The following is a 26,867-nucleotide window of genomic DNA, read 5'->3' on the forward strand; positions in this document are numbered from 1 at the left end:
AGCGAGCCCACGTCGCGCAGCACGGCGAGGAGGCGGTGGCGGCGCGCGGACAGGACGGCGTGGGCCACGCCGCACGAGTAGAAGCCGCACACCATGTGGATGTGGTTGGCCATGTCCGTGATGGTCCGCAACCGCGGCACCGCGGGCAGCAGCATGGCGTTGGCCACCACCAGCACCACCACCGAGCCCTGCCGGCCAGAGCACTCTGTCTTGCAACAGACAGAGCGACGAAAACGCCTCTCGGAATGAGTCGGCAGTCCGTCTCACCTTGCTGCCGAGACAGGCGTCCCAGGCGCGACGCCACAGGCTGGGGTTGGGGTGCCTCTGCAGCAGGAACTCCCACTGCACTAGAAGGTCACTCACAGACATGCCTCACGTGCGCCTAACCGAGCCGGCTAACCAGGACGGCTCAGGGCTTGCTGTCCTAATGGCCGCAGATGCCGCGGAACCCCGAGGCCAGCCCGCCAGCCCGCCAGCCCCCGCGTTGCGTCGCGTTGCGTCGCGTTGCGTGCTCCCCTCCGCCTCCGCCCCTCTCGGTAGAATTATGCACAATCCAGCGGGAAGCGCTCTTTCATTCACGACACATTGCGAATGGATGGGGTGCTTTTCGCGCTGCGCGACGCGGCGGGGGGCGGGGCGGGGTGGGGCGGGGCGGGGCGGGGCGGGGCGGGCGCGGCGGGGCGGGGCGGGGCGCTGCTCACCCACGCACTGCAGCGGCGGCAACGGCGTCGGTGGCGACGTGCAGTGAGTCTCCGGCCGGAACTCCGGTGAGTGAGTGCAGACATGCAGGGTAGCCGAGGCAAACTCGCCCCGCCAGCCACTGGCCGCGTCTTCGACATCGTCGGGGAGAACCAGCGCGCTTTCCACCCACAGTGCACAGGGATCTTTCACCCGTAATCGCAACACTGCAGGGGAAGGTCAACACATAAGTCAAGGGGTTCCAAATTCATTCCATCCCTCTTTCATCAAGGTATGTCTGGTGAATTATTCCCCGACGTCTATTTCCTGCGCGTCCAGCGCCGTCCCGGCCTCGTCATCGACGTCAAGTACGCACGACCGTCTCCGCGCCGTCCCGAGCGCGGCGTCGGCGGCCAGGATGCGTGCCGCCGGCCGCCGGCAGGTCGCCGATTAGGAAGTGAGGCCGCCGCCGACGGCCAGGTGTCGGCGAGGCTGCGGCCGAGGACCGCGAGGACCGCGAGGACCGCGAGGACCGCGAGGACCGCGAGGACCGCGGAGTGCCGCGTAATCCATCGATAACTCCGTCTGGCCGTCTGGCAGGCTGTCTCTCTCGCACTCGCCGGCCGGGCCGCGCGGCGCGAGAGAGACGCGAAGAAAGAAGGAGCACGCGTTGACGGTGTGTCGGTCCGCTGGGTCGCGCACGCGCTGACGAAACGAGACGTCCTGAAGCGGTGCAGGCCCCTCCAATATAAGCGACGCGCCGCAAACGGAGGGCATTACAACCCCGACAGCAGCCAGGCAGCACAGCAGTGCAGCAGCTAACACAGCAGACAGTGAAGAGTGAAGCAGCGAAGCCAAGCCGACACGGTAAGAGAAACGACTGCCCACGGTGTTGAGCTAGGCCAAGACGCATTTGAAGCCCCACCGAGTGCCGCCCCCGCCGCCCCGTTTGATGACGAGTCTCTCCACAGATGTCCCACTTCAGCAAGCAGACCGTGGTGTTCGCGTCCGTGGTGGTGCTCCTCATCATGTTCCTGTTCCCCGTGGTGGTGGTCCGCCTGTTCATCGTCTCACAGGGCTTCGACGGACTGCACCCCAGCCAGGTGGACGGTGAGTAGAGTTCACTGCACTGCGCGAGTTTCGGTTTTTATTTTGGTCAGGAGTGTTAGCTTATTCTTTTTCGTTTCTCTCTGTTTAGTCACTATTAACCTGAAATCCAATGGGACGACCTGGAACAACACTGATAGTGAATCCTCCAGCTGGGCTCCAGTGCCCCAGTCCACTTTGTCCAGTGGCCTTCCAGACTCCAGCACCGCCTCTCCAGTGCCCCAGTCCACTTTGTCCAGTGGCCTTCCAGACTCCAGCACCGCCTCTCCAGTGCCCCAGTCCACTTTGTCCAGTGGCCTTCCAGACTCCAGCACCGCCTCTCCAGTGCCCCAGTCCACTTTGTCCAGTGGCCTTCCAGACTCCAGCACCGCCTCTCCAGTGCCCCAGTCCACTTTGTCCAGTGGCCTTCCAGACTCCAGCACCGCCTCTCCAGTGTCGCGTGGCCTTTCAGACTCCAAAATCCGGGCCCACAACGGACTTCTCATGAAGAGGCTTATCCAGGCTTCTTCACAATGAAGATTTCACAGCAAAAACCCCAACACTGTTAAAAATGTTCGAAACATTTTTTCTTGAACAGTGTGGACTTTAAATGCGCGATGACTGTCCAAAAATGTTGCCAACATGGCACTGCTAAAAATGCGCTCTGCATTTTTATGATCAGTGTCGATCTCAACGGCATGAGGGCTTGACTGATCCTACGAACGGCTTAAGAGCGCTCAGTGGTGCTCAAAATAATTAATTGATAGTTTGCTGGTCTGACAAGACCGCGTTCCGACTGACTAGCGAATATGTATAATGTTAAGTTAATTTTATCCCTAGGACACCCAGGTGCAGCATGCCAAAATGATCTCACAAACTCCATTCCGATGTCAAAATTATGTCCAATTGATTCTATCTGGATTGTAGTGTGATATGGCTGTCAAATTGGTCTGACTTTGACATCACGTCTTGACTTTCGTGTTCTACCTGGGGCGATGTCTTTATGTATTATTCAAGTGTATCGAATGAATGAAAAATAAATTGACGTACACCTACTTACATCTTGTCTTCCAATTTGTCCAATCCGTCCGAGTCCTGGAGGTCCGAGTCCGCGGTGCCCTGTCTCTCTCGCACTTGCGCGGGACGCCCTGTGAGTGCGAGAGAGACAGAGCAGGGTGACGTGGGGACCGCGTGGTCGGCACACGCCTGGCGGCCAGGCTGGCCACCGATAACGAGGGATAGCGCGTCTAGACAGGAAGGTGACGTAGACGCCGAGGTTCACCGCCAGTCGGAGGCAGGGCCACTCCACGAGCCGGAAATAATCCGATGGAGCTGGCCGGCACACAGTGGATTTGCCAGAAGACCGGTGGAGGCGGTCAACATCTCAGACGAGTCCTGAGTCGTTAAATGGGACTCAAACCGAACGTGTGACCCCACCAATGGATTGCTCTCCGAACGAGGAATCCATTGGCGGGGTCACACACCCTGTTCGAGTCCTGTTGAACGACTCTGGAGCTTAAAACGCGTGAGTTTTGACCGCCTCCACCGGTCTTCTGACCCTCTGAGGAGTGGAAGTTGCAATCCACCTTGACTAAATTTCAACGGAAGTGACAGGAAATGTCGGGTTCCGTCACAAGCGTGTTCTTTCTCTTCCTTTATTGAATAAGCCAGGCGAGGCTGTCAAGCGCTGACCACACAGAGACCAGAGGAGCGTATCAGATAAGATAAAGGTACCGGGTAAGCCAATCCGAGCAACCGGGACCTACCCGGAATGGGATTGACAAAGGAAGGAAGTGGACTGACCTTCACGTTGCTGAGAGTCAGTGCGGGGGAGAACAGGACACCTTAGGGGGAATCGGACGTCCCATTTTTAGACTAGATCCCCTTATTTGGCGACTTTGACATCAATATGCGGTCGTGAGGGGTGCCTATAACCAGAAGTGTATACGTACTTCCGAGTTTCAGAATAAGGCAATTCAGTCTGATAAGTTCTTTCTGGTCTTAGGCTGGGTGCACTTGAATGGAACGCGTCCGAAAGGTTCGTTTGAGTTGAGTGATTGACAAGCGAGAATTTCCATAAATCTGTTTATTATCAGTCAGTTCAGCGTTTTAAAACGCTTTTAACACTTTACAATATTGTGGACACATCGCGGTTCGATCCACACACTTAAAGCTATACATGAGTCGGTCTAGCAAAGCAGAGACAGGGGTGGCGGTAGGTCATATCACAATTTTTTCAGTCGTTGCTGCTAGAGTCAGCGGCGTACCCGTATTCGCCCACAAACCACAAACCTCGTTCGGCCGACCATGCCAAGAGATTCTTTTCAGACAGAAATAGTGTTAATTCGCTGAATCACTACGAAATGAAATGTACAATGAGATCAAAGAATGCTCGGATGGAGTCTGTCTCTGTCTAACGCATGGAGGACGCGATTCGACTGACGAGCAGGCTGCCTCTCGCTCCGTCGTCACTCGCGGCTTTGCTGGAGACTCGACTTCCTCTGACGCCTTCGCTGGAACTTCCTCCGGAGACTCCGCTGGAAGTTTTGCTGGAGACTCCACTGGGAGTTTTGCTGGGGCTTCCGACGGGGGCTTCACTCGGGACGGCGATGACTTCCTCACCGAGGACGCCGGCGGGAGCTCTGCTGGAAACCACACTGGGAGTCTCGTCGGCGAAGGGCGGCACCTGGTGGTCAGTGTGGTTCACTACACCATCGGACCGCAAGTCGAAGCTCCCTGCGGCAGACAAGGAAGGTAAGTCTCTGTCGGTGGGCGGCAGTGTACCCACAGGAGTGGGCGGGGGCAAAGTCAGTGGGGCTTACCGTCGGTGATGTGTGGCGACGGGCTGTGGTCCTGGGGCTTGACGTTGGGGGCCAGGCCGTCGAAGATGCGGCCCATGATGGCGAGGCGCAGCACGATGAAGGGGTACAGCGCCATGGCCAGGATGGCCAGCACGGAGAGCAGCACGACGGTCTGCTGCGTGATGGTGGCGCGCTCCCTCGGGGCGGCCATGGCGGCCTTGGGGGTCACGGCCGGCATGGGCACCACCGTGTGGGGGACCGCGACGTCCGGGGCCTTCTCGGCCTCCTGCTTCTTGGCGGCGTGCTGCGCGGTGATCTGCATGGCGTGCTGGCGGGGCGGGCCTCGGTGCCGAGTGCGGTACTGCGGGCTGAGCGAGCTGGGCGCGGTGTGCCGTCCGCCGCCAGACTGGGCCTTAAATGGGCGCGCGGGGCGTTCACATCGCGGACCTGGCCTGCACTGCCGGCGCTGCGCCGTCGCGCTGTCTCTCTCGCTCTCGCGGGGCGTCCCCTGCGGGTGCGAGAGAGAAGCACCGCTCGCCACGATCCACGTGGGAATCACGCTGCCAGCGACGGCGAGCCGGCGGCGTCCGACGGCGTCCCCGAAGCCCTCGAGATAGTGACGTCGACGCGACGCCGCGACGCCGCGCGGTCCCTCTCGCACTCGCGGCGCGGCGCGTGGCGGTGCGACAGGGACAGCGCCACGGAATCGGACTGCAGCGGACCGGGCAGGACAGCGGGGGCGTGCGACGGCGAGACAAGACGACGCGCCGAGACGAAGCGCGTGGCCGCCAGGCTCACATGCAAAGCGCATGGACAAGAAAAAAAATGCAGTAGACTTATTTCATCTACCACCTTAAGGCCTATCCAAATATTAAACGAAAATGTTCTGGATATAAATATTGACCGTCTCTTACTTCCCTAAGTTTCCCCAATTGACAGTGTTACTACCCGCCCAGTGTGAGGGCTGATACTCTCTTGCAACCCCAGCATGCTGATTCGGCCAGTCGTTTTCAACGCTCTGCCTTTCTCTCTCGCACGTGTGGCGCCCCGAATGGGCCTGCAGGGGTCGGCCGAGTCAAGCCGGGGAAGCCCCTGCGGTGGGGCGGGTAGGCAACCCGACGGCAGCGGCGCGCGCATGCTGCCTACCCACGCTCGGCAGGCGCTCGGCCTGAACGGCGCGCAGCCCGGCAGCTCCACCAGGGACTTGCGAACGGCGATACTCCACGCTCGGCGCCCTGTGGGCCTGTGTTTGTGAGTGGCGGTACTCCGCGCTGGGCGATGCGACGATACCCCTCGCGGTCGCACCTGGTCGAGGTTGGCCGAGATGCGGTCGGCACACGCCTCGAGGCCGTCGAGGCCGTCGAGCACCAAGGCCAGTCTCCCGCCAGCCGCGCTCCGCACCAGTGCCGCAGCATCAGGACGCATGTACGTAGCGCCTTCTTCTTTATCCTTCTTCTTCTGAACGGAAGGACGGTTCTACAACGCAAATAGGGCTGACATTCGTTGCACTGCCTCTCTCGGTTCGCGAAATGAAGCGGAATGGTAATTCAATGAGGTGAAACTCGGGTCAGCCCGATCGGCGGATTCGAGATAGGTCGATTGCCCAACGTAGCGCAACAGGCCTGGGCACCTGTGGCGTCAATTTTCTAAAATTAGCGCGGGAAAATTTGTTTTTATCACCCGTTATTTTTTGGTAGGATTTTTTAATTTTGCCATGTTTTGTTTGCTGTGCAATATTTGGTTAATTACCTGGAAACTTTTTTTGAAATCGGCAGTACATTTTTGAAATTTGCATTTTTTTTTTGTATTTGCTGTGCACTTTTTTGAAGCTTAATTTAATCACTTTTTGACTGCTTCTCCTCGTCTATGAAGCCGTCGAATTCCATGGCCATGCCGCAGTGTTATCACTGTAGGCATCGTCCACAAATTACGTCACGTCCCTCTGTCCCTCCGCACTCACTGACAGTCCACGAGGAGCGACAAGGACAGAACTATGAGAAACGTCACGTAATAAATGGACGATCCCTTATCTGTGTCGATTATCGATGACCTGCCGCAGTGCGACGCAGTGCGCAGGCAGGTAGTGTTGACACCGGAACAGCCGGTTCGCTACACTGCAAGAGTTGTCTCGGCGAGCCGCGCATCCGCGTAAGGCGGCCTGGTTCCGAAGGGTGGTCTCGCCGCTGTCTCTCTCGCACTCGTGGGGCGTCCCGTGGGGGTCACGAGAGAGACAGAGCCGACGCGACTCTTTGGACTGGGAAGGCCTGACCAGAGCTTCCCTCCAGTGTGGCTGCGGCTGTGTGGCGGCCATGGCGCCCGTCTTCGAGAAGGTGTGGGAGGCCGCGGGGCCGGTGCGGGGCTGCGAGTCGCCGCACTGGGACGCCGAGGCGCAGTGCCTGTACTTCGTGGACCTGGTGGGCTGCAAGGTGGTCAAGTACCACCCGGCCTCCAAGCGGACCACCAGCGCCTCGTTCGGTGAGTACGGACGCGTTTTGAGCCCCAGAGTCGCTAAACGGGACTCGAACCGAGCGTGTGACCCCACCAATGGATGGCAGGCAAGGCGATGGTGAACTTCGCGATCCCCGTGGCGGGCCGCGGCGACGCGTTCGTGGCGGGTCGCCACAGGAGCGTGGTGCTGTTCGAGTGGGACGGCGTGAGCAGCCAGCCGCGCCTCGTGCAGACGCTGGACGAAGTGCAGGCCGACGCGGAAGGCAAGGACCTGCACCTCAACGACGGCAAGGCGGACTACCGGGGCAGGCTGTGGTCGGGTGGGTACACTGGTGAAACGAAAGCGTTCCGCGAAAAGCGCCTTGTTGCGCCTCAGTTTTGCCAGTGCATTGGAAAGTAAGCACGAACATTCTCCGCGCAGGCACCATGTGCGGGCTGGACCCCGGGCTGAGCGGCGGCGTGCTGTTCAACATGGACGAGGACGGCAAGGCGCGGGTGCGGCGCACCGGCGTCACCATGTCCAACGGCCTGGACTTCACCCCGGACGGCCGCACCGCCTTCCACGTGGACTCCTTCAAGAGGGTCGTCAACGTGTTGGACGTGGACCCCGACACGGGCGACGTCTGTGAGTTTTGAGCTCGAGAATCGCTAAATGGGACTCGAACCGAACGTGTGACCCCACCAATGGATTGCTCTTCGAAAGAGGAGTCGATTGGTGGGGTCACACGCTCAGTTCGAGTCCCATTTAGCGACTCTGGAGCTCGAAACGCGGCCGGGACTTTGACCGGTCTTGGCGACTCCACTGTGCCCGTTCGTGAGTGCGTCCTGCGTTCCGCTGATTCGCAGTGGACTACCGGCCGCTGCTCTCCTTCGACGCGGTGCGCGTGCCGGGGCTGCCGGACCGCATGCCGCCCGGCCTGGAGGGGCCCAAGTGGACGGTGCCCGACGGCGTGGCGCTGGACGCGGAGGGCAAGCTGTGGGTGGCGGTCTTCAACGGCGGCATGCTCGTGCGCGTCGACCCGGACACCGGCGCCGTCATGTCCACCCTGGCCGTGCCCGCCAAGCAGGTGACGTCGCTGGCGTTCGGCGGCGCCGACCTGGACGAGCTCTACGTCACGTCGGGGCGCTTCTTCATGGCCGACGCCGACCTCGCCAAGCACCCCGACAGCGGCGCCGTGTTCAGGGTGACCGGCCTCGGCGTCAAGGGCCGCCCCGGCAGGCCCGTCAGGCTGTGATGCCCGCCGCCTCCATTTTCGAGAACAATAAAGTGTGGGTGTGTGCGGGTGCGGGGACGACAGACTCATTCTGTCGTGTGTTTCGCCTGTCTGCCGACAGGCGGTTTCGTACTAAGCTCCTCGGAGAATGCTGTGCTGCCAGGATCACCACCGCCGAGCCGGGTCCTTGGCATGGGCGGTGTAGGCCAGGACTCGAACCGCACGTGTGACCCCACCAATGGATTCCTCGTTCTGAGAGCAATCCATTGGTGGGGTCACACGTTCGGTTCGAGTCCTATTTAGCGACTCTGGAGCTCAAAACGCGTCCGGGGTTTTGAGCGCATCCTCCGGTCTTCTGGTCCACTGTGCGCTCGGTGCGAATAAAGGTCTAGGACTCGTTGCTGCGTCGCAGCCAGGCGTGAGCGTGGCGCGTGGCGCTTTAATTCCCGCTCAGCTTGTCCATGCCCTCGCGGATCCAGTCCAGGTACGAAGTGACGCGCGTGAACACGTTGGGCCAGGACACCTCGCAGCCGAACTTGATGCCGAAGGAGGTGAGCCCCACCAGGGTGGGCTTGCCGTCGGACTCGGTGACCACCATGGGGCCGCCCGAATCGCCCTGGACAGTCACAAACACTTAGCAAGGCGGAACTTCGGGGCCAGTGTCGAAAGGGTTGCCAACCTCAGCCTGCCCACTAGGCAGTGCCTGAGAAGTTGTCCTCGTTGTCCTTACTATAGGCAGGCTAAGGGGCGCACCGGTTGAATTTTCACTGACGTAGCAGCACTGTTTCGAAAGCACGGCCTACTGGTCAAGCTGAAGCTGGTACCCGTACCTGGCAGGTCCCCTTCTTCCACCAGCCGGACACGCAGATGTTGGAGTCCCTGACGTGCTTCATGAAGTAGCGCGCGCGGCAGTACAGGTTGGACACCACGCGGTTCTGCACGAAGCGCAGCTTGGGCGAGATGTCCTCCGCGTCTGGAACACACAGGCGTTACCACACCGGACGCAGTGGGGAGCTTAGCCTGCTTGTGTGGCAGCACTGGCTGGCTGGACGGCGGAACGGTGGGAGACGGGGAGCCCTCACCGGTCGTGTTGTGGCCCCATCCGCTCATGAGCACCTTGGAGCGCCAGAAGGACTTGTGGGCGGCGCGCGGCAGCCGCACGGGCTGGACGCGGTCGTCTGCAACAGGGTGGCCGTCAGCCTCGCAACCCCCGGACGCGTTTCGAGCCCCAGAGTCGCTAAATGGGACTCGAACCGAACGTGTGACCCCACCAATGGATTCCTCGTTCGGAGAGCAGTCCATTGGTGGGGTCACACGCTCGGTTCGAGTCCCAGCGACTGGGGAGCTCAAAACGCGTCCGGGGTTTTGTCCGCGTCCACCGGTCCTCCGGCAAATTCGGCGGGATCCTCACTGAACACAAGGGGCTTCTCGAGGCGCAGCAGCGCGATGTCGTTGGCCAGCTGCTCCTCCTTGTTGAAGCGCTCGTGCACCAGCTTGGCGTCCGCCTGCACCTCCTGCCGGCTGGGCTCGCTCTCGTCCAGGATGGCGTGCGCGCCGGCCACCACGGTGAAGTTGGTGCCGCGACTGGAAGCATGGAACAGCGAACAGGGTGACGCGACGGCGAGGCCGCCCCCTCTGGCCCCCACGCCTCATGCAGCATGCACGACCTGGCCGCCCCCTCCCCTCCCTCTCTCTCCCACTCACGTGGCGCAGTGGGCCGCGGTGACGACCACCCTGTCCGAGATGATGGAGCCCCCGCAGAAGTTCCTGCTGCGTCCCAGGAGGATCCAGATGCCCACCTGGTGGGGGAACTGGCCCGGGGCGGCCTCGTCGCCGCCCACGATGCGCAGGCCGGACACTGCAACGGGGCGATGCGCAGTGGATTTGCCGGAAGACCGGCGGCGGCGGCCAAAACTTTAGACGTGTTTTGAGCTCCAGAGTCGATGAATGGGACTCGAACCGAACGTGTGACCCCACCAATGGACTGCTCTCCGAACGAGGAATCCATTGGTGGGGTCACACGTTCGGTTCGAGTCTCATTCAGCGACTCTGGAGCTCAAAACGCGTCCAGAGTTTTGGCGACCAATCGGAGCGCTGCTGGTTCGCCTCAGTGCTCAGTCTGGGGACACTGCAGGGTACTCACGGTCCTGTGGGATGGGTCTCGCCTCCGAAGGCTCAAGTCCGGGCTTGTCCCATGTCTCGGAGCCCTGGACAGTGGAGCCAAACCTGGAGTTACCAGTTACTTACGCACGCGCACGCACACACGCACGTTTAACGCCCCAGCAAACAGACCTGCGCCGAGGACAGGGCGGCCAGGAGAAGCACTATCTTCCACATTTCGAGGCGGAGTGTCGGAGTGACGGAGTGCGACTGCGTGACTGCGTGTCGCCTCCTCGTCTTGCCTTGCCGTGCCGCGGCGCGGCGGCACTCCGATTACGATTATCGAAAGGTGGGGCAGCACGTCGCCGGTAGCGCCGTCTCTCTCGCACTCGCGAGGAACGCCGCATGGGTGCGAGAGAGACGGCGCGACGAGGCGCAGAAGCAGTGTGCCGGCCGGGGCGCAAGGCACAAGTGCACAAGTGTCCCTGCCTCGGCAATCAAGGCAATGACGCGTGGGTCGGGTGGTTGGACAGAGACTACACTCGAAAGCCGAACGGTTTATTGGTGCTCCGCGCTTCGGCCACGCTCCGCGCTACTGCGACAGGGGCTTCTTGGCGTACCGGGCGAACACCTTGAGGCCCTCGAAGGCGCGCCGCGACAGCGGCAGGATGTCGGCGTCGTTGACGCCGAAGCCCTCGTGCGTGGCGCCGGGGGGCAGCTCCAGGCAGAAGGACTGCTTCACCCCCGCCACGCCGCGCACCCAGTCCGTCACGGCGCCCGTCGACGCGTCTGCGCCAACAGAACAGACGCACAGTGGATTTGCCAGAAGACCGGTGGGGGCGCGGCCCAAATTCTTGACGCGTTTTGAGCTCCAGAGTCGCTAAATGGGACTCGAACCGAACGTGTGACCCCACCAATGGACTGCTCTCCGAACGAGGAATCCATTGGTGGGGTCACATACTCGGTTCGAGTTCGAGTACTGTTTAGCGACTCTCAAAACGTGCCCCTGCACCGGAAAATGGCGTTCGACTTACAGTCTGCCGCCATGCTGCTGATGGTGTACGACTTGGAGCCCGCCTTCACCATCGCCGCGTTCGCCTCCTTCTCGATTTTCTCCTGCACCAGAAAAAACCGCCAAACGGTCAATTGTTAAAATGTCGCAGAAGTGCGGCGACTCGAAGACTTGAGCTGAGATTTAGCGAGTATTTGCTTTTCGCGCTTTTCGCGACGCTCACCAGCTTGGCCTCGTCGGGGACAGTCGGCGCGAAGGAGGAGTAGCCCCACGGCCCGAAGATGGCCTGGAAATGACACGCGCCGGTTTTACGTGTACCTACACTGTTAGGTTTACAGCGTGGGAAGGTAGGGTTGGCTGACCTTGGAGGGGCTGTGGAGGTTGACGTACGTCTTGAGCCTCTTGTCCTTGTTGAGGGCCTTCACGAAGGCCTGGTAGCTCTTGGTCTCGGGCTCGGAGGCGGCCTCCCCGCCGGCGAAGGCCTCATCGCAAGGGTCGTCGCTGGCGCCGTCCCCCGACATCATGAAGTCTGTCAGCAAGGAGGCAGTTCAGTCGGCTGAGGGGAAGGCCTTGGGCACCCACCACCCGCCAACAACGAACCTTCCCAGTGGAAGTTGAAGTTCCTGTTCAGGTCCACGCCCACGCACTTCTTGTCGTACTTCTTGCTGCGGTTCTTCCGCCAGAGTCTGTCCTGCGAATCGAACACAGTCGGGACAAGGTGAAAATCGGGATTCCCCTGTCAGCGTGCTGACGGAGACTACCCACCTTGGTGCGCGAGTACTCGTAGCCGTCGGGGTTGAGCACGGGCACCACCACCACGTCCAGGCCCTTGTCGACGTGCTCGACGGCCTGCTGCAGGAAGTAGAGGGCGGCGGGGAGGGTCGCCCACTCGCGGGCGTGCATCAGGGCGTCCACCAGCATCACGGGGGTCTTGCTCTGCTTGGCGTCGAGGCTGGCGGACACGCGCACGTAGGGGATGTCGCGGCCCTCCACGGAGCGGCCCACGCTGCCCACCCGCACCACCCTGGGGTGAGCCCTCTGCAGCGCGCGCAAGTACGCCGCCACCTACAACGAGAGCCTGCTGCCAGTGTTGCCGCGCCACTTGGCAAAAAGTCCCACGACGCACCGGCGTCGAACAGGCCTGCCAGCCCCCGACTGCGCCCCCGTGCCAGTCACCTCAGCGTAGGTCATGATCTTGGAGAAGGTCAGCCCTGAGGAACTGCTCGACTTGCCGCCCGTCGCTGCTGCGGCCGCGGCCACCAGCGCGACGACGCCCAGGAACGCCAAGACCCTCATCGTCTCGCCTCGCTCGGTGGACGTGGGGACTATGGCGCGCGGACCCCAAGGAGGCCCTGGCGGCGGCCTCGGTGGCGGCCAACGTCGTGCCCATGGTGACGTCGGCGACGTCGGCCACTATCGGGCCGCGGTCACGTTCACGACGCCACTCACGACGTCGCCGCCAAGTCGTCCCAAGAAACCCACTAAACAGCCGCAGGGCTTGAATCACTAGTCAGCCAAATAAAAATGCCAGTTTCTCACAAAATGCAATTTTTCTAATTCTTAAAAAAAAACCGGGGTCGAGGCAAGATGTAATATCCGCTAACTTCGGCGCGCTTGCGCATTCCTCGCGTTCTGCGACTAGCCTAGCCAGCGTACCGTGCGGCGTCACGCTTTGTCGACTTTATCAGCTTGTTTAAAGGTGGGCGACACATCTAGATGCCTGCTGGGCTGGCGCAGCCTGGCGGGCCCGGAACCGCGGCCACGCGAGAGCGCAACGGCCAGTCCGCCGGCCATCCGTCGGCCAGTCCGTCGGGCCGCGAGGAGAGGAGGCCAGTCTGGTTGGGAAGAGCACGACATGGATGGCGGCGGCCACCGCGTCCCCAGTCCACCGCCACGGCCTGCACTAGGTCCACCAGAAGACCGGTGGAGGCGGTCGAAACTCTAGACGCGTCTTGAGCTCCAGAGTCGCTAAATGGGACTCGAACCGAGCGTGTGACCCCACCAATGGATTGCTCTCCGAACGAGGAATCCATTGGTGGGGTCACACGCTCGGTTCGAGTCCTGTTTAGCGACCCTGGAGCTGACGACGGTGGGGGATTGTTGCAGCTGCAACCGCGGTGCTGCTCTGGTTCACCCTGGCCACGCCTGCAACAGCCATAGCCGCAGTGAGTGTCAAAGGGCTTCGGAGTTGACTGCAGTGCGCAATAATAATTGACAATTATTTTTTTTTAAAAAAATCTGAATTTAGACACGGGTCTTGGCTACCAAACTGGCGGTTTCATTTCGGTCCAAGCGCACCGTTCACAGTGGTGCATCCCTGGTCGAACAAAAGCACTGAGCCACTGCCACTGCGCGGGCGGGCACACTGCACGATGGCGTATCAGCCACTTGGCTTTGTTCCACGCTCCAGATCGTATCGGAGACTGCAGAGCAGTGCAGAGCGAACAGTGCTTCGTCGCACTGTCTCTCTTGCACCCTGGTAACCTCTCTCTGAACGAGGAATCCATCGGTGGGGTCACACGTTCGGTTCGAGTCCCATTTAGCGACTCTGGAGCTCAAAACGCGCCTCGAGTTTTGTCCGCCGGCGCCGATCCACTGTGATGCGTGCGTGCGCAGAGCCGGGCCTCCCACGGCAAGACCCACCTGGTGCCGCGGTTCTACGACTTCCACCACTGCGTGGACCGGCCGCACTCGCTCGTCGTCAAGAACTTCACCATGCAGCTGGACCGGATGGGCTCCGAGCACTGCGACGTGCACTTCGAGCTGACGTCGTCCTCCAACAGGCTGACGGGGGTGAGGACCTACTCACTGCTCTCGTCAGTCTCTCTCTCTCTCTCTCTCTCTCTCTCTCTCTCTCTCTCTCTCTCTCTCTCTCTCTCTCTCTCTCTCTCTCTCTCTCTCTCTCTCTCTCTCTCTCTCTCTCTCTCTCTCTCTCTGTGCCTACACCAGACGTACGAGAGCAGTGATCGAATCAGCATGCCGTTTCCATGCCAGCGCACATCACAGTGTGCTGGCCGTGCTAGCCGTGCTAGCCGGCTCCAGCTGGGCGGCAGCTCTGCTCGTCTCGATTTCTTTTCCTATCTCGATGAATTTTCTGCCGAGTTGTTAAGCTTCCATGGCGCTTCGCGGTGCAGTTTAGGCTGAAGATCCACCGGTGCGTCCTCGGCAAGCCGAGCGACTGCGAGTACTTCAACACCTGGGCGTGGAACATGCCGGTGTGCAAACTCATGTACAGCGACAACATGGTGTGGACGCCCCTGGTGCACAACCTGGATCCCGTCTTCAAGTGCCCCATCCTGAGCGTGAGTACGGTCGCGTTAGTCCCGTCCCGCAGTGGGCCAGAAGACAGTGGAGGCGGCCAAAATAGACGTGTTTTGAGCTACAGAGTCTCTAAATGGGACTCAACAGAACGTGTGACCCTACCAATGGATTGCTCTCCGAACGAGGAATCCATTGGTGGGGTCACACGTTCAGTTCGAGTCCTTTAGCGACTCTGGAGCTCAAAACGCGTCCAGAGTTTCGGCCGCCTCCACCGTCTTCTGGCCCACTGTGCACTGGCCCCGGCACGCTGGCACGGTGTTGCAGGGGGATTACTTCGGGCGGAACACAACGCTGGACTTCGAGGCCCTGGAGCGGATGATCGGCGGCCTGAACCTGGACAAGTACGCGTGGCCCGTCAAGGTGATGCTGGACGGCGACCAGGGACTGTTCATCTGCTTCGACTTCATCGCCGAGGTGCGGCGCGTCAAAGTCCGAGAACACCGATGAGGCCAGCCAACGTTCCAAAATAAAGGCCCCGTCCAAGGAGTTTATTTCTTTTTGTTCATGTTGAGCACCATCTGCAGGTAGGAGAACCAGGACTTGAGCACGGACTCGCACGCGGGCAGGCCGAGCACGCCCAGCCCGCGGCACGAGATGGTGGCCGTCTTGGAGGCGCGCAGCATCACCATGATGCGGATGACGCGGCTGGCGACGTCCTCGGCCGGCCACTCGGCCGCGTACGCGCGCCGCCCCACCTCCAGGCTGGCGTCCGACAGCCCCTGCGGCAGTAGGGACGCGTGCAGAGCTCCAGAGTCGCTAAATGGGACTCGAACCGAACGTGTGACCCCACCAATGGATTGCTCTCCGAACGAGGAATCCATTGGTGGGGTCACTCGTCCGGTTCGAGTCCTGCTTAGCGCTCCGACTCACCTGGCTGGCGAAGCAGAGCGGCACGAACACGGCCAGGATGGTGAAGAAGGAGGACAGCAGGAAGGCGTCCACCTGGCCCTGCAGCGCGTCGTAGGTGCTCTGGATGGGCAGGATGAGGACGGCGAAGAGCAGCAGCAGCATGTAGGCGGAGGTGAGGCGGTCCAGGCTGTAGCTCACGTCGGACAGGCGGCCGTGCACGCTCGCCACCCAGCGCAGCTGCAGCACCCCGGACGCGCGCTCCACCACCTCGCCGGCGCAGCGGTACAGCGCGCTGCAGGACGCCTGCGCCACCATCAGCCACCCCACCAGCGTGTAGATGGCGATGGGGCAGAAGCTGCCCGTGATCACCTGCCACACACAGTCGCTGCAGTGCCCTGGCAGTGCAACTGCACGTCCAGAAGCTGGCGCTCCAAAATCCCCATCGGCATGACAAATTTTGCCCACTTGGCCCAAGCGAAACAGGGTGAGGGCTCGCGTGGTTGCACCGACGTACCTGCGCCACCATTGTCACCCAGAACGCCACCTGGGCGCGGGCGTGTTCTCGGGCCGCGGCCACACGGGCATGCTGAGGTCGCCGAAGACGATGGTGGGGAACAGCACACTGAAGGCGACGCCGATGGAGTACAAGTCCCAGGCGCGCTGCAGGCGGTTGCAGTAGCGCGCCGTGTGGCACAAGGCCCTCTGCAAGGTCACCGGCATCAGCTCTCCGAACGGGGAATCCATTGGTGGGGTCACACGTTCGGTTCGAGTCCTGTTTAGCGACTCTGGAGCTCAAAACGCGTCCCGAGTTTTGGCCGCCTCCACCGGCCTTCTGGCCCACTGTGTGCCGACGGTGCATACCATCTGCGCCGCGTCCGCCGTGCTCTCCAGGGCCCTGGCCGAGGCCGCCATGCCTTCCAGCGTGCTGGCGAAGGCGGGGCGCCGCCACGCGTACAAGAACTGCGCCGTGGTGCACGACACGACCCCCACGGAGATGCGGATGCCCGTGCTGGCCTCCAAGTACGACGCCTTGGTCAGGCAGTCCCCCACGGCCAGCGACGCCGTCAGCGTCGAGACCACCACCGTCACCTGCGGACCTGCGCCACTCACAGTGGCTTCGCCGGAAGTCCGGCGCCGGCGGCCGAAGACGCGTTTTGAGCTCCAGAGTCGCTCAAAAGGACTCGAACCGAACGTGTGACCCCACCAATGGATTCCTCGTTCGGAGAGCAATCCATTGGTGGGGTCACACGTTCGGTTCGAGTCCCGTTTAGCGACTCTGGAGCTCAAAACGCGTCCTTGGCCGCCTCCACCGGTCTTCTGGCCCACTGTGCGTACCTTGGTGCCCTGCATGGTGTTCCAGACGCGGCGGAGGAAGCTGACTTTGTCGTCCTTGCCGGGGCACATCTCCGCGCGCCGCCGCTCCAGATAGACGCTCAGCCTCTCGGAGCTCTTGGCCACGGCACTGCCGCCGCCGTCGCCGGCCCCGCGAGCCGCAGCCATCCTGGCCGTGTACCCGGAGATAAACACAAGACGGAAAAGCACTTTTGAAAAGGATTGGGGTTGGCATGAAGGGCGCGCGGCGAGACCCAGCAATCGGACAGCATTAGCGCCGTCTACCGGACGCACCGCTACGCGTAGCGGGCGAGCGGGTTGCCTATGCTCGACTCCGCGGGCGCGCTGCGCGCTGCTCGGGGCTCGGCTGCAAAGGTGACCGCGCTCGGGCCAGATTTCGCTGGGTGCATCGTTTTACAGTGCCCTGCGGCCCATCCTTGCATGCTTCGCGAGGGTGCGTTGGTACCTCTGGGCTGTGTAGGGCGCCTCGCGGCCCGTCCTCGTCTAGGTGGCTCTTGTCCCAGGCGGGGGCGTCGAGGAGTGGCGGCCGGGTGCCGAGTGAGTGCGCTTGCCGCCCCGCCCCGCCCCGCCCCGCCCCGCCCCGCCCCGCCCCGCCCCGCCCCGCCCGAGCCAACTTCCGCTCAAACGCAACGTGCATCTTTGATGGCACCGCGGAGGTGCTGCACCCACACACGCACTGGCTGACACGCGACCCTCCCCCCTTCTCTGCCGGTTCTCGCCGGCCCAGAGTCCGCGACGGAGTCTGGCAGGCAGTCTGGCAGGCAGTCTGCACCCGGACGCCTCGCACGGAGCCACAGCCTCACCACCACCAAGCCCAGCGCGCCCGGCAAGCCCGCAGGTTGACTGGACTTGTTTCTTGTGTTGCAGTGTTGTCCCCTGTTTTCTGCTGCTGACGATCGTCAGGGTTCCTCGAGGAACCTTCTAATTGTTCTTGTTTCTGTTTTTCGCTGGGGTGGATGAAAAACGACTCGTTTTAGCGATTCCGTGTTTTGTATTTCAGCTGCTTTTGGCCGATGGATTTTCAGTCTTCGAAGGTCGTTTTAAGTGTCCTCTGTGTTGGTTGGGGGTTGCCTGGAAACGCCTGGGAGATCCCAAGAGACTCGAGATGCACTCACACCCACTCCTCACAGCCTCACACCCGAGACCGCGCAGTGATCTTGTTCGGGTCCCAATGCGAGAGATTGGCCAAGGTGATGGGCACTTGGATGGAGAGGTACGTCGCCACGGTGTTGATCATCTGCATCACATACGATTTGGGCCACGGCCTCATTAAAAACAGCAACAACAATAAAACACGCACAAAACAACAAAACGAAACTCAAACAAACGAAAACAACAATAAAACTAGTGGAGCGCCGACCGTGGTGATGAGGCCCGAGTTGATGTCGAACAAGCCGCACACGGACACGGCGAAGCGGTCCCGGCTGGCGGCGAGCTGCAGCGCCAACTCCGCCAGGTCGCTCACCTGGAGGGGCAGACAGACGGGAGCAGTTGCGTGTTACGGGAGCGTGTGACCCCACCAATGGATTTGCTCTCCGAACGAGGAATCCATTGGTGGGGTCACACGTTCAATTCGAGTTCCATTTAGCGATTCTGGAGTTCAAAACCCGTCTGGGAATTTGACCGCCTCCACTAGTTTCTAGCCTGGGAACCCCACACGGCAGGTACACGTCTTTGGACCTAGGTAGATAGACCACCAGAGTGCTTCAACGCGGCTGGTCTACCTCTTGGTCACCGAGAGCGCCCACGGCATCCTCCTTGTTCAGAATGCCGTGCACCGTCACTGCCGTGCGCTCGGCCTGCAAAAGCAAGGCTTTAGGGCACACATTACAGGACGCGAAATAACAATTTTTGAAATTCAGTCAACGGGGAAAAGGGAAGGATTCTCTACCTGGCGTCGCAGCGCGTCGCAGGTCCTGGCCGCGTGCAGCAGCACGGCGAACATGGCGCCGATCCTGCAGGCCCCCAAGGAGGGCCTGATGGCGGCGTGGTGGCCGTACAGCCCCTTGAGCATGCCCGCCACGTTCCAGGAGGCCTCGCCCCACAGCGCCACGAACACCATGGCCAGGGCGGGCAGCAGCACGCCGCCCCACGCCGCGCCCAGCCCCTCGGCCGCCGCCACCAGCCGCACGTGCAGGGCCTGCGCAGCCTGCGCGAGGCCGAGGTTCGAGTCCGGCCGGGTTTTCGCTTTTCCCCGGAGCCACAGTGCACCCCTTTTCCAGGAGTCGCCGTTCTTGCCCCCGGCTTTTCTTACTCACCTGCAGCGGAGTGACGGGGTGCGTGCGGACCGCGCCGCTGCCTGCAACCGGAACTGCGTTACTTATACTGTAGTGTCGAAATGTTCTTTTCGTGTTTATCCGTTCGGCCCTCGGGCTGCTGGGTGTCCTCGGCCGAAGCCGCTCCTTGCTCACGAGCGTTCTCTGTCTGTGTCTGTCTGACCTGAGGGCGGCCGGCGCGCCAGCCACGCCAGCTGGCGGTTCACGTCGGCCAGGGCGTCCACCAGGAGCCGGACCTTGGCGGCGAACAGCACGAGGACGAGCTTGACGAGGGCCTGCGTGAGCTGGATGGTGAGGACCAGGACGGGCGAGTAGAAGCGGAAGCCGGACCACCAGTCCCAGGCCAGCAGGCCGCCGTCCGTCGCCACGAGCACGGCCATCTGGAGGGAGAGCGAGGCCGTCACCTCCCCGCACCTCGCGGACAACTCCAGGACTCTACCGGTCAGTTATCTTGCAGCGCCTGACCGCCAGCGTCGTCCGGGTGGCCCTGGGGGGCTTGGGCCGCGCGCGGGGCAGGCGGCCGCACTCGTCCGCCACGGCCAGCAGCTCGTCCAGGACGTCGGCGACCACGTGCCGGCGCACCACCAGCATCGCCAGTGACCAGGTACACAGGGCGCGCATCACCGTCACCATCGCGAAGGACACGAGCTCCAGGTGGAGCCTCTGCGGCAGGGCAACGCACTCTGTGGTGTCCGCAGGGAAGTCCCTGGAGTAGTGCAGCCGCACCGACGGCGTAAGCTTACCCACTGGCGCACCAGCATGTCGAGGGACACCGCGCTCAGGCCCATGACGACCAGCACGCTCCACGCCAGCCCCGGCATGCCGCTCGCCTGCCTCAGAGGGGCGATGCCGAACAACCTGTGTGCGTGGCAGCCACAGAATGAAAACCGGCACAAGCGGGATTCGAACCCACGACCCCTAGACTGAACAGCACCACACCTGCAGACGAATAGTATCGGCAGCAAGGCGGTCAGGGCCGTGGGCGAGGGCTTGGTGTCGGGGGCCATGTCTCGACAGTCTGTCCCGCGGGAACAGGTGTGGTCGAGTCGTCCTCACCCACAATTGCGACGCACAAAAAAAAAACAAACAAAAACACGAAAAAGGCATTGTGTACACGGGGGCGTGTCCACGCGAAGCGGCTAACGTATTGACCTTTCGGTCAATAGGGGCTACCAAAACACCGAGAGGAAACTGTGGAAAAAAAGTTCTTTACTTTGCCAATGTTTTTAGGGATAGGCTGGAGTTGCCTTAAAGAGGGAGTTAATTACAGCAGTGGTCTCATTATTACACATATTGTGTAGGGCTTTTAATTACAACCTTATTTACAGCTTTATTTGTACAGACATATACATAAAAAAGTATAAAATTTATCTACGATAACGGTAACGTTTGAAATGGAACCACAGTTGAAAAATATTATTGTGAAACTGGCATCGGAAACCACGTTTGTAAGAGTACTCCCACTCTCTGTTAACAATCTTAAAAGCAATATCTTCATAAGGTGGACCAGCATGGAAACGCAGAAGAGCAAAATCTTTGTTTTCAGGACAGGGGGTCTGAAATACAAACAAAACCAAAAGTTAATAAAAAATTAAGTCAGAATTTAGGAACTGGACAGTTTAAAGTGAAGTAAAAACTGGAATACTTACAAGAAAGTACTCAGGTGTAGCACTCTTCTCAATGAGATCAGGATAAAATATGTTGAATTTGTACCCCTGAACAATTTTAGGTGGAGGATTGTCCATGTCATAATGAGTCTGGTTGTATTTATTCCATTCAAATCCAGTATGCACTCTGAAATGAAAGCATAAAAACTCACAGATCAGAAAAAGCTTCTTCACTAGTCAAACATTGAGTCACTATTAGATTTAACAAGAACATACCTGTTGAAGTAACGGGGTTTGCGTGGACGATATTTATCAGACCAGAGATAAACTTGAGTGTCCAGAGTAGTTTCCACAGAAAACTCAGCCTCATCACCAGCCATTCCTTTACGAGCTTCTCGTTGTAATGCTTTCTCCTCTTCAGTGATAACATTCTGAAATTTGTTTAGAAATGATATTAGGACAGACTGCAAACTAATAATTCAAGAAACAGATAGGAAAATAAATACCTCAACACGATGGCCAGCTCCCCTAGTGATTTGGATGCGAGCAAACTCAAGACGATGGTCATCATCTTCCTCCGATATGACAAAGGTTCCTGGCTCAAGATCAGTTGGTTGAAGGTAACGAGGAGAGTATCCCCCAGAGTCATAATCAGCAAAGCTTTCTTTCAGTAAGTCATTGGCTGCATTATCAGACCTGAAAAACAGTAAAGCAGCGATGAATTAAAATTATAAATGATAAAGCTTCAAACATATTTTGCATTTGGGTCGTTATGAAAACTAAAACCTACTCTTCATTGTCTTCTTCTTCTTCGTTTTCTTCAGCACCGCTTTCTGGTTCATCCTCCTCGTCCTCCTGCTTTGCAACTGCTCCTGAGGATGTTGAGGGCTGATTTTCTCCGTCCCTATCTTCAGCCACACCCTGCTCTGCCTTCAATACCTGCAATTTCTTGCGCAGATTTTCTTGGTGTCGATCTCGCAAACGAGCTCTTGCCATATGGGCTGAAAAAGGAAAGGCAAATTTATGAGTTTGATAGAGACAACAATGCTACAAAAGCATATAAATTTTTTTAAAACTGGCATACCTTTTAGCTGACTCAGGAGACTTTCCCAGTACCCAATATCAAGACCTTCAACTTTATTTTTAATTTTGCTTTCAATTTTCGTTTGAAGTTCTTCTAGTTGTCCAGCAGTCTTGCCTTTGAAAACTGTGGCTACATCTTTAGCTACAGCCTGATGAATACCCTCTCGGCGACCAACAGCTGAAATGCCAAAAACGTTAGTGAGTTTGTAACATGATAAATTCATAAATGTTCAATCTAATGAATACTTACCTGAGTCATACTCAGTCTGTTTCTGCAACTTGCGCAACTTGTGAAGCTCATCCTCCACAATCACAGTAATGTCGTGCCAGTAGTCAAGATTCTTCCCACGCTCAAGCTCTTTGTAAACCTTAATATCTTCAATCAAATCTTCCAAATCCTGTGTAGCGAGGCCATTTAGATAGGTATAAGGCTCATGCATTTCCACAGCATCTACATCTTCCTCTGAACTTATGTACTTTGCCAACAAGTCAATAGGCTTAGCTCTGCCATCCTGCATTCGGATACAAGAGCGTAATCTGGCTTGTTCCAGATGGAACTGGTCTTCTTGACGCTCCCACTCCTGAAACTGAGCAGCTTCCTTGTTGCGCTGAAGGAGGGCCATTTCTTCTTCTCGCTGTTGCCTCTCCAGCTCTCTTTCTTGACGACGCTTTTTCACTTTTTCTAATTCACGTTTATTATCTTCCTGTTTTTGTCGGTTCCGTACCTCCAACTCTTCTCTGCTTAATCCAGTAAGACCTTCTCTATCTAATTTCTTACCCCAAACAAAAGTTGATAATAAGTTTCCATCACCAAACGGATTGTCCGTATTTGTATAATGCATGTAGTCAGTATCCCAACCCATTCTTTCCTTGCGTTTGCGTTCCTTGGCTTCTTTCTTAAGAAGTCTTCGTAACCTTTTTTCTTCAGGTGTCTCAGTAGCTTTCATCTTCTCCTTTTCTTTAAGCTTCAGCTCAACTTGCTTTTGTCTCTCTTCATGCAAACGTTTCATTAGTTTTGTTGAATCAGCGGATGATGCTGAGGTTGCTGATGAAGAACTACTGGAAGATTCTGACCGAGACCTTATCATGAAAGAAGAAAAAACAGATCAGTACAAGGGAAATCACAAAGAATTTTTATAAAAAAAATTATATGATACATACCTTTTAGACTTTTTCTTTTTACTCTTAGATCTTTTGGGGGAGTTGTCAGAACTATCAGATCTATACTTAGATTTCTTACTCTGGCGTTTGCTTTCTTTCCTGTCAAAGTCTGGCTTTGTTGACCTTCCCTTGTGATGGTCTCTTTCTACACTTCTCGATCGGCTTCTGCCATGATCCCTTGATTTTGGCCTGAAGCGCTCACTGCTGCGACTGCGGTCTCTGCTTCGTTGTCTATTCCTCTGCCTGACCGGGCTGTCGTGTCTTCTGCCTCTTCCACTTTCCAGGTCACCACTTCGTGACTTTTGCCTGTCATACCTATCATCTCTCCTGTCGTCTCTTCTCCCACTGTGTTTACGATCATACTTGGAAGACATCCTGAAACAATGATAGCAAGCTTCAAAAATTACAAAAAAAATCATAGATGTTTAACCAACATATTAAGTAAATATTAAAATTTTTACAAGGAAAACAAGAAGGGGACGGTTGAAAGTTAAGAGAACCTAACCTGTTTGTTGAGAGACAAGCTAGTCAAAAGGAGTTATGCTTCGAACTTACCTATAACAACAGGCAATAAAATCTGCGCAACTAAATAGTGATTGATGTCTTCGAAGAAATCCCTTCGGCACAGTACACAATGTGAGTAATTCCCGTAGTTTGACTGTTGTTCGTTCAGGAACGAAAACGAAACGCTCCTCCACTATTTGCACGATGGTTATTCGCAGTCCACACTCGGCACGCAAGTCGCACAACCTAACCTGCACGAAGCACTGAAGGCGATTATGTTGTTGTTATGCTGTGTTTCGCCTTGTACTCTTTGACATTTGTGGATCTGTGTTGAATCAAAGTGGATGTGTCGTGCTCAAAGATTCATGCTGTCATTCTTATCGAAACTAAGTTGTTACAAGCTGAAGTCACTTCTGTCGCGAAACTAGATGTTAGTATTGTTTGGGTAAACATTGAATGGTCCCAATTTTCTCCTTCTTTCCTAAAGCGTATTACATGTTAGCTATCCTTTTAAGCGACAGTAATTTTAATAGCAACGTTGCACTTATGTTCATTGTATTCTGACAAAGACTTTTTCTATGGGAGTCCTAACCCCTGTAAACCTCTTTTAAAAAGTGTTGATTTGTTATGTCAGTGATACCATTCTTTAATACTCAAAAGCATATTTATTAGACAGAATAAATATTTCTAAGTACATTAATGCATCTGTTTCAGATTTTTCAGTTCCTGTCAGAAATCTGACTTATTGCCACCACAATGTCTTCATCCGAAGATGTTCTTTTACAAGTGAATGAAGTGAGATACAAAAAAGGCGATGGTACCCTCTATGCTATGAATGAAAGGTTGGCATGGATATTAGAAGGAAAAGACACTGTATCAGTGAGCCACAAATATGCTGATATCAAAAGTAAATGATCAATCACTCATTACATAATTCACACAATCACCGATGGTTTTTCTTAATTTTTCTCTTTTGTTTACAGCTCAAAAGATATCTCCCGCTGGCAAACCCAAAATACAACTTCAAGTAGTTTTGAATGATGGAACAAGTTCTACATTCCACTTTGTGAACAAATTAGGCCCTGAGGCTCAAATTAAAGATAGAGATGTGGTCAAAGAGTTGTTACAGCAACAGTTACCACGATACCAAGCTCCTGCTCGGCCCATCAACAAAGAACTGGAAGAGAAGAATAGGTGAGGGGTTCACATGCAATTTATGTGAAGGGTGTCTCAAATTGAATTTGGTGACTTCAACCCCTCCTCATTTTTTTTTGCAGGTTGCTTTGTCAAAATCCGTCACTGCTTCAATTGTATAAAGATTTAGTGATCACTCAAGTTATAACTGCTGATGAGTTTTGGATAAAACATGCATCAAAGTTTATGCAGAAACAAAAGGCTCAGGCTCAAGAAATTGGTGTCTCTGGTGCTTTTCTGGTAAAAAAAATATGGTAAAACCTAAACCTTTCATAAGCTTCATAGAGCATAATCTAATGGGATCTTTTCACAGGCTGACATCAAACCACAAACAGACGGTTGCAATGGTCTGAAGTATAATTTAACACCTGACATAATTGAATCTATTTTCAAAACTTATCCAGCTGTAAAAACTAAGTATATGGAACATGTTCCCATTAAATTAAGTGAGACTGATTTTTGGACCAAGTTCTTTCAATCTCACTATTTTCATAGAGATCGCATACATGCTGGTATTAAAGACCTTTTTACTGAGTGTGCCAAATTAGATGATCAAGGTACTTTTTGGAGGCAAAGTCTGTCTGATGATGTTTTGAGTTTATAATAATATGTGAGCCTGAGGTAATTTACCCCGTTTCACTTATAGAATTAAAACAAGATATAAACTCTGGAATTAGTGACCCACTAGTGGATATTACAAGTTTTGAAGATACGTCACTAGCAGAAGGGTATGGAATCACTCCTGATAAACCAACATCTTCTGCTGGTAATATTGTCCATCAGAGTATGATCAAAAGGTGAGGCAAGCCACCAGCTATATTACAGGCTGTGTACTGATACTGATAGTCCTCATGTAATTTTTTTCATTGACCAAATTTGTTTTAGATTCAATCAGCACTCCATTATGGTCCTCAAGGCTTGCCAGGAAAAGGATGCAGCTCAGACCAATGGCACTGCACCTGAGAGTAAACAATCAAACGGCGCTGGAAGCTCAGATTCTTCTCTCAAACCACCAGAAGAAAAAAGAGTATGTAGTTAGATGGGCTTATGGGCTTCACTAATTTTGGAATAAATAATCTTAAATTATGTATTTGTCCTGCTTTTGTAGTCACGGCTACAGGAGAAAATAACTTATGAAGATCTGGATATGGTGTCAACTACACAAACTGCTCCTCCCTTAAGATTGAATCTTGGAAAGGTAAACCTAGTTTCATTACCCGTCTTTTATTTAAAGGAAGAAACTGCTCTGAGGCATCTTAATCTTTGCATTTTAGGTAGAGGGTTACTTGCAAGGATCAGCTCCTCAAGCGGGTTATACTTCAGAATCACACGGTGGCTCGTTGGCCAACCCAGAAGAATTTAGAAGAGAACTGACAGCATGGTGCTCCAGCCATGCTGGTCAAAGTTCTTTGGTCAGACCTGCTGCCGCTGTAAGCGCTTTAGGTGAACTCACTCCAGGAGGAGAGCTAATGAAAGGCTTCATTGCAGAATCTCAAGCACGTGAGTAGATCCTCCTTCTTTCGTTCGTAAAAGAAAATTTCTATGCAAATTTCTTACTTAAACCTACAAAGCACACTTCTAATGGGTTTGCTCGGCTCAATATGTTTTAGAGCTTGTGCCACCTGACCTTCAACTAGAACTGCGAAATCTGTATATTAGTATATGTGAGTTACTGAGGCACTTTTATGCCTGCTTCCCTCCAACTACTCCTCAACTTGAAGAGAAGGTGGTGAAGATGTACGAAGCAATTGATCGATTTCATGCTACCAGATTAACTCCTTTTGAGGTTTGTTTTGCATGATAAGCGCTTGGCATTTTCTTTTTAATCGAGTCCTTTCACACTACTTATCTTATGTTGTTTGTTTTTTATTAGGACCGGGTTAGAGCTGAATTTTCACCAATAAGACATCATCTTACTAGTCACCTTCATCAACTAATAGCAGCTGCTTATAGAAAATTCAACACCTGGAAAATGCGTCAAAAGCATTTCAGGTGAAAACAAATGTGTTTCTTGTGTGTTTGTTTTCAATTTTCAAACAACAGGATACAGGAGCAGGTCTCCTGTTATCTTGTTGGCATATCCAAATGTCATCCTCAGACAAGAAGGCAAAAATAAAAGAATCATTTGAAAACCATTTCCTTGCTAAGCAGTCCAATATTTCCTTCAAACTGTGAAGTTT

General features: G+C 56.0%; 8 protein-coding genes across 10 annotated transcripts; 4 read left to right on the forward strand and 4 right to left on the reverse strand.

Moving 5' to 3' along the window:
* The first annotated feature begins 1,258 nt into the window (after nucleotides 1–1,258).
* On the forward strand, nucleotides 1,259–2,770 carry LOC117648061 (putative protein TPRXL). Its single transcript, XM_034390227.1, has 3 exons — nucleotides 1,259–1,545; nucleotides 1,650–1,788; nucleotides 1,877–2,770. The coding sequence occupies exons 2-3, from the start codon at nucleotides 1,650–1,652 to the stop codon at nucleotides 2,299–2,301; spliced, it is 564 nt and encodes a 187-aa protein (XP_034246118.1). The 5' UTR covers nucleotides 1,259–1,545; the 3' UTR covers nucleotides 2,302–2,770.
* A 1,065-nt stretch (nucleotides 2,771–3,835) lies between these two features.
* LOC117648062 lies at nucleotides 3,836–4,957 on the reverse strand. The gene is made up of 2 exons (XM_034390228.1): nucleotides 4,587–4,957; nucleotides 3,836–4,500 (listed from the first exon to the last, which is right to left on the reverse strand). Exons 1-2 carry the CDS (start codon nucleotides 4,885–4,887, stop codon nucleotides 4,178–4,180), a joined length of 624 nt encoding a protein of 207 aa, XP_034246119.1. The 5' UTR covers nucleotides 4,888–4,957; the 3' UTR covers nucleotides 3,836–4,177.
* Nucleotides 4,958–5,945: 988 nt separating this feature from the next.
* Nucleotides 5,946–8,316, forward strand: LOC117648209 (regucalcin-like). Of its 2 annotated transcripts, XM_034390583.1 has the most exons (5): nucleotides 5,946–5,990; nucleotides 6,851–7,040; nucleotides 7,121–7,333; nucleotides 7,435–7,638; nucleotides 7,860–8,316. In XM_034390583.1, the coding sequence occupies exons 2-5, from the start codon at nucleotides 6,875–6,877 to the stop codon at nucleotides 8,246–8,248; spliced, it is 972 nt and encodes a 323-aa protein (XP_034246474.1). In that variant the 5' UTR covers nucleotides 5,946–5,990; nucleotides 6,851–6,874; the 3' UTR covers nucleotides 8,249–8,316. The 2 variants fall into 2 exon arrangements, with proteins under 2 accessions (XP_034246474.1, XP_034246475.1); XM_034390584.1 differs by lacking the exon at nucleotides 5,946–5,990 and having other exon boundaries at nucleotides 6,469–7,040.
* Nucleotides 8,317–8,621: 305 nt separating this feature from the next.
* On the reverse strand, nucleotides 8,622–10,726 carry LOC117648210 (brachyurin-like). Its single transcript, XM_034390585.1, has 7 exons — nucleotides 10,520–10,726; nucleotides 10,371–10,434; nucleotides 9,932–10,085; nucleotides 9,639–9,811; nucleotides 9,310–9,405; nucleotides 9,058–9,200; nucleotides 8,622–8,843 (listed from the first exon to the last, which is right to left on the reverse strand). The coding sequence occupies exons 1-7, from the start codon at nucleotides 10,562–10,564 to the stop codon at nucleotides 8,667–8,669; spliced, it is 852 nt and encodes a 283-aa protein (XP_034246476.1). The 5' UTR covers nucleotides 10,565–10,726; the 3' UTR covers nucleotides 8,622–8,666.
* A 143-nt stretch (nucleotides 10,727–10,869) lies between these two features.
* On the reverse strand, nucleotides 10,870–12,682 carry LOC117648208 (carboxypeptidase B-like). The gene is made up of 7 exons (XM_034390582.1): nucleotides 12,516–12,682; nucleotides 12,105–12,404; nucleotides 11,940–12,030; nucleotides 11,702–11,868; nucleotides 11,563–11,625; nucleotides 11,362–11,443; nucleotides 10,870–11,116 (listed from the first exon to the last, which is right to left on the reverse strand). The coding sequence occupies exons 1-7, from the start codon at nucleotides 12,633–12,635 to the stop codon at nucleotides 10,920–10,922; spliced, it is 1,020 nt and encodes a 339-aa protein (XP_034246473.1). The 5' UTR covers nucleotides 12,636–12,682; the 3' UTR covers nucleotides 10,870–10,919.
* Nucleotides 12,683–12,697: 15 nt separating this feature from the next.
* LOC117648212 lies at nucleotides 12,698–15,146 on the forward strand. Of its 2 annotated transcripts, none has more exons than XM_034390586.1 (5): nucleotides 12,698–13,246; nucleotides 13,446–13,504; nucleotides 13,956–14,132; nucleotides 14,474–14,641; nucleotides 14,925–15,146. In XM_034390586.1, exons 1-5 carry the CDS (start codon nucleotides 13,195–13,197, stop codon nucleotides 15,105–15,107), a joined length of 639 nt encoding a protein of 212 aa, XP_034246477.1. In that variant the 5' UTR covers nucleotides 12,698–13,194; the 3' UTR covers nucleotides 15,108–15,146. The 2 variants fall into 2 exon arrangements, with proteins under 2 accessions (XP_034246477.1, XP_034246478.1); XM_034390587.1 differs by having other exon boundaries at nucleotides 13,180–13,246; nucleotides 13,588–14,132.
* Nucleotides 15,147–20,414: 5,268 nt separating this feature from the next.
* LOC117648529 (cactin) lies at nucleotides 20,415–23,702 on the reverse strand. Its single transcript, XM_034391041.1, has 9 exons — nucleotides 23,545–23,702; nucleotides 22,990–23,364; nucleotides 22,079–22,908; nucleotides 21,830–22,006; nucleotides 21,536–21,746; nucleotides 21,252–21,441; nucleotides 21,022–21,176; nucleotides 20,788–20,932; nucleotides 20,415–20,694 (listed from the first exon to the last, which is right to left on the reverse strand). Exons 2-9 carry the CDS (start codon nucleotides 23,361–23,363, stop codon nucleotides 20,506–20,508), a joined length of 2,271 nt encoding a protein of 756 aa, XP_034246932.1. The 5' UTR covers nucleotide 23,364; nucleotides 23,545–23,702; the 3' UTR covers nucleotides 20,415–20,505.
* A 21-nt stretch (nucleotides 23,703–23,723) lies between these two features.
* Nucleotides 23,724–26,822, forward strand: LOC117648530 (general transcription factor IIH subunit 1). The gene is made up of 11 exons (XM_034391042.1): nucleotides 23,724–23,923; nucleotides 24,208–24,400; nucleotides 24,477–24,687; nucleotides 24,771–24,927; nucleotides 25,001–25,244; nucleotides 25,334–25,484; nucleotides 25,573–25,714; nucleotides 25,796–25,885; nucleotides 25,962–26,187; nucleotides 26,298–26,473; nucleotides 26,561–26,822. The coding sequence occupies exons 2-11, from the start codon at nucleotides 24,250–24,252 to the stop codon at nucleotides 26,681–26,683; spliced, it is 1,671 nt and encodes a 556-aa protein (XP_034246933.1). The 5' UTR covers nucleotides 23,724–23,923; nucleotides 24,208–24,249; the 3' UTR covers nucleotides 26,684–26,822.
* The last annotated feature ends 45 nt before the right edge of the window (nucleotides 26,823–26,867 follow it).

This window comes from Thrips palmi, unplaced genomic scaffold, assembly GCF_012932325.1.
Source record: "Thrips palmi isolate BJ-2018 unplaced genomic scaffold, TpBJ-2018v1 HiC_scaffold_3, whole genome shotgun sequence".
NCBI classification, from domain to species: Eukaryota; Metazoa; Arthropoda; class Insecta; order Thysanoptera; family Thripidae; genus Thrips; species Thrips palmi.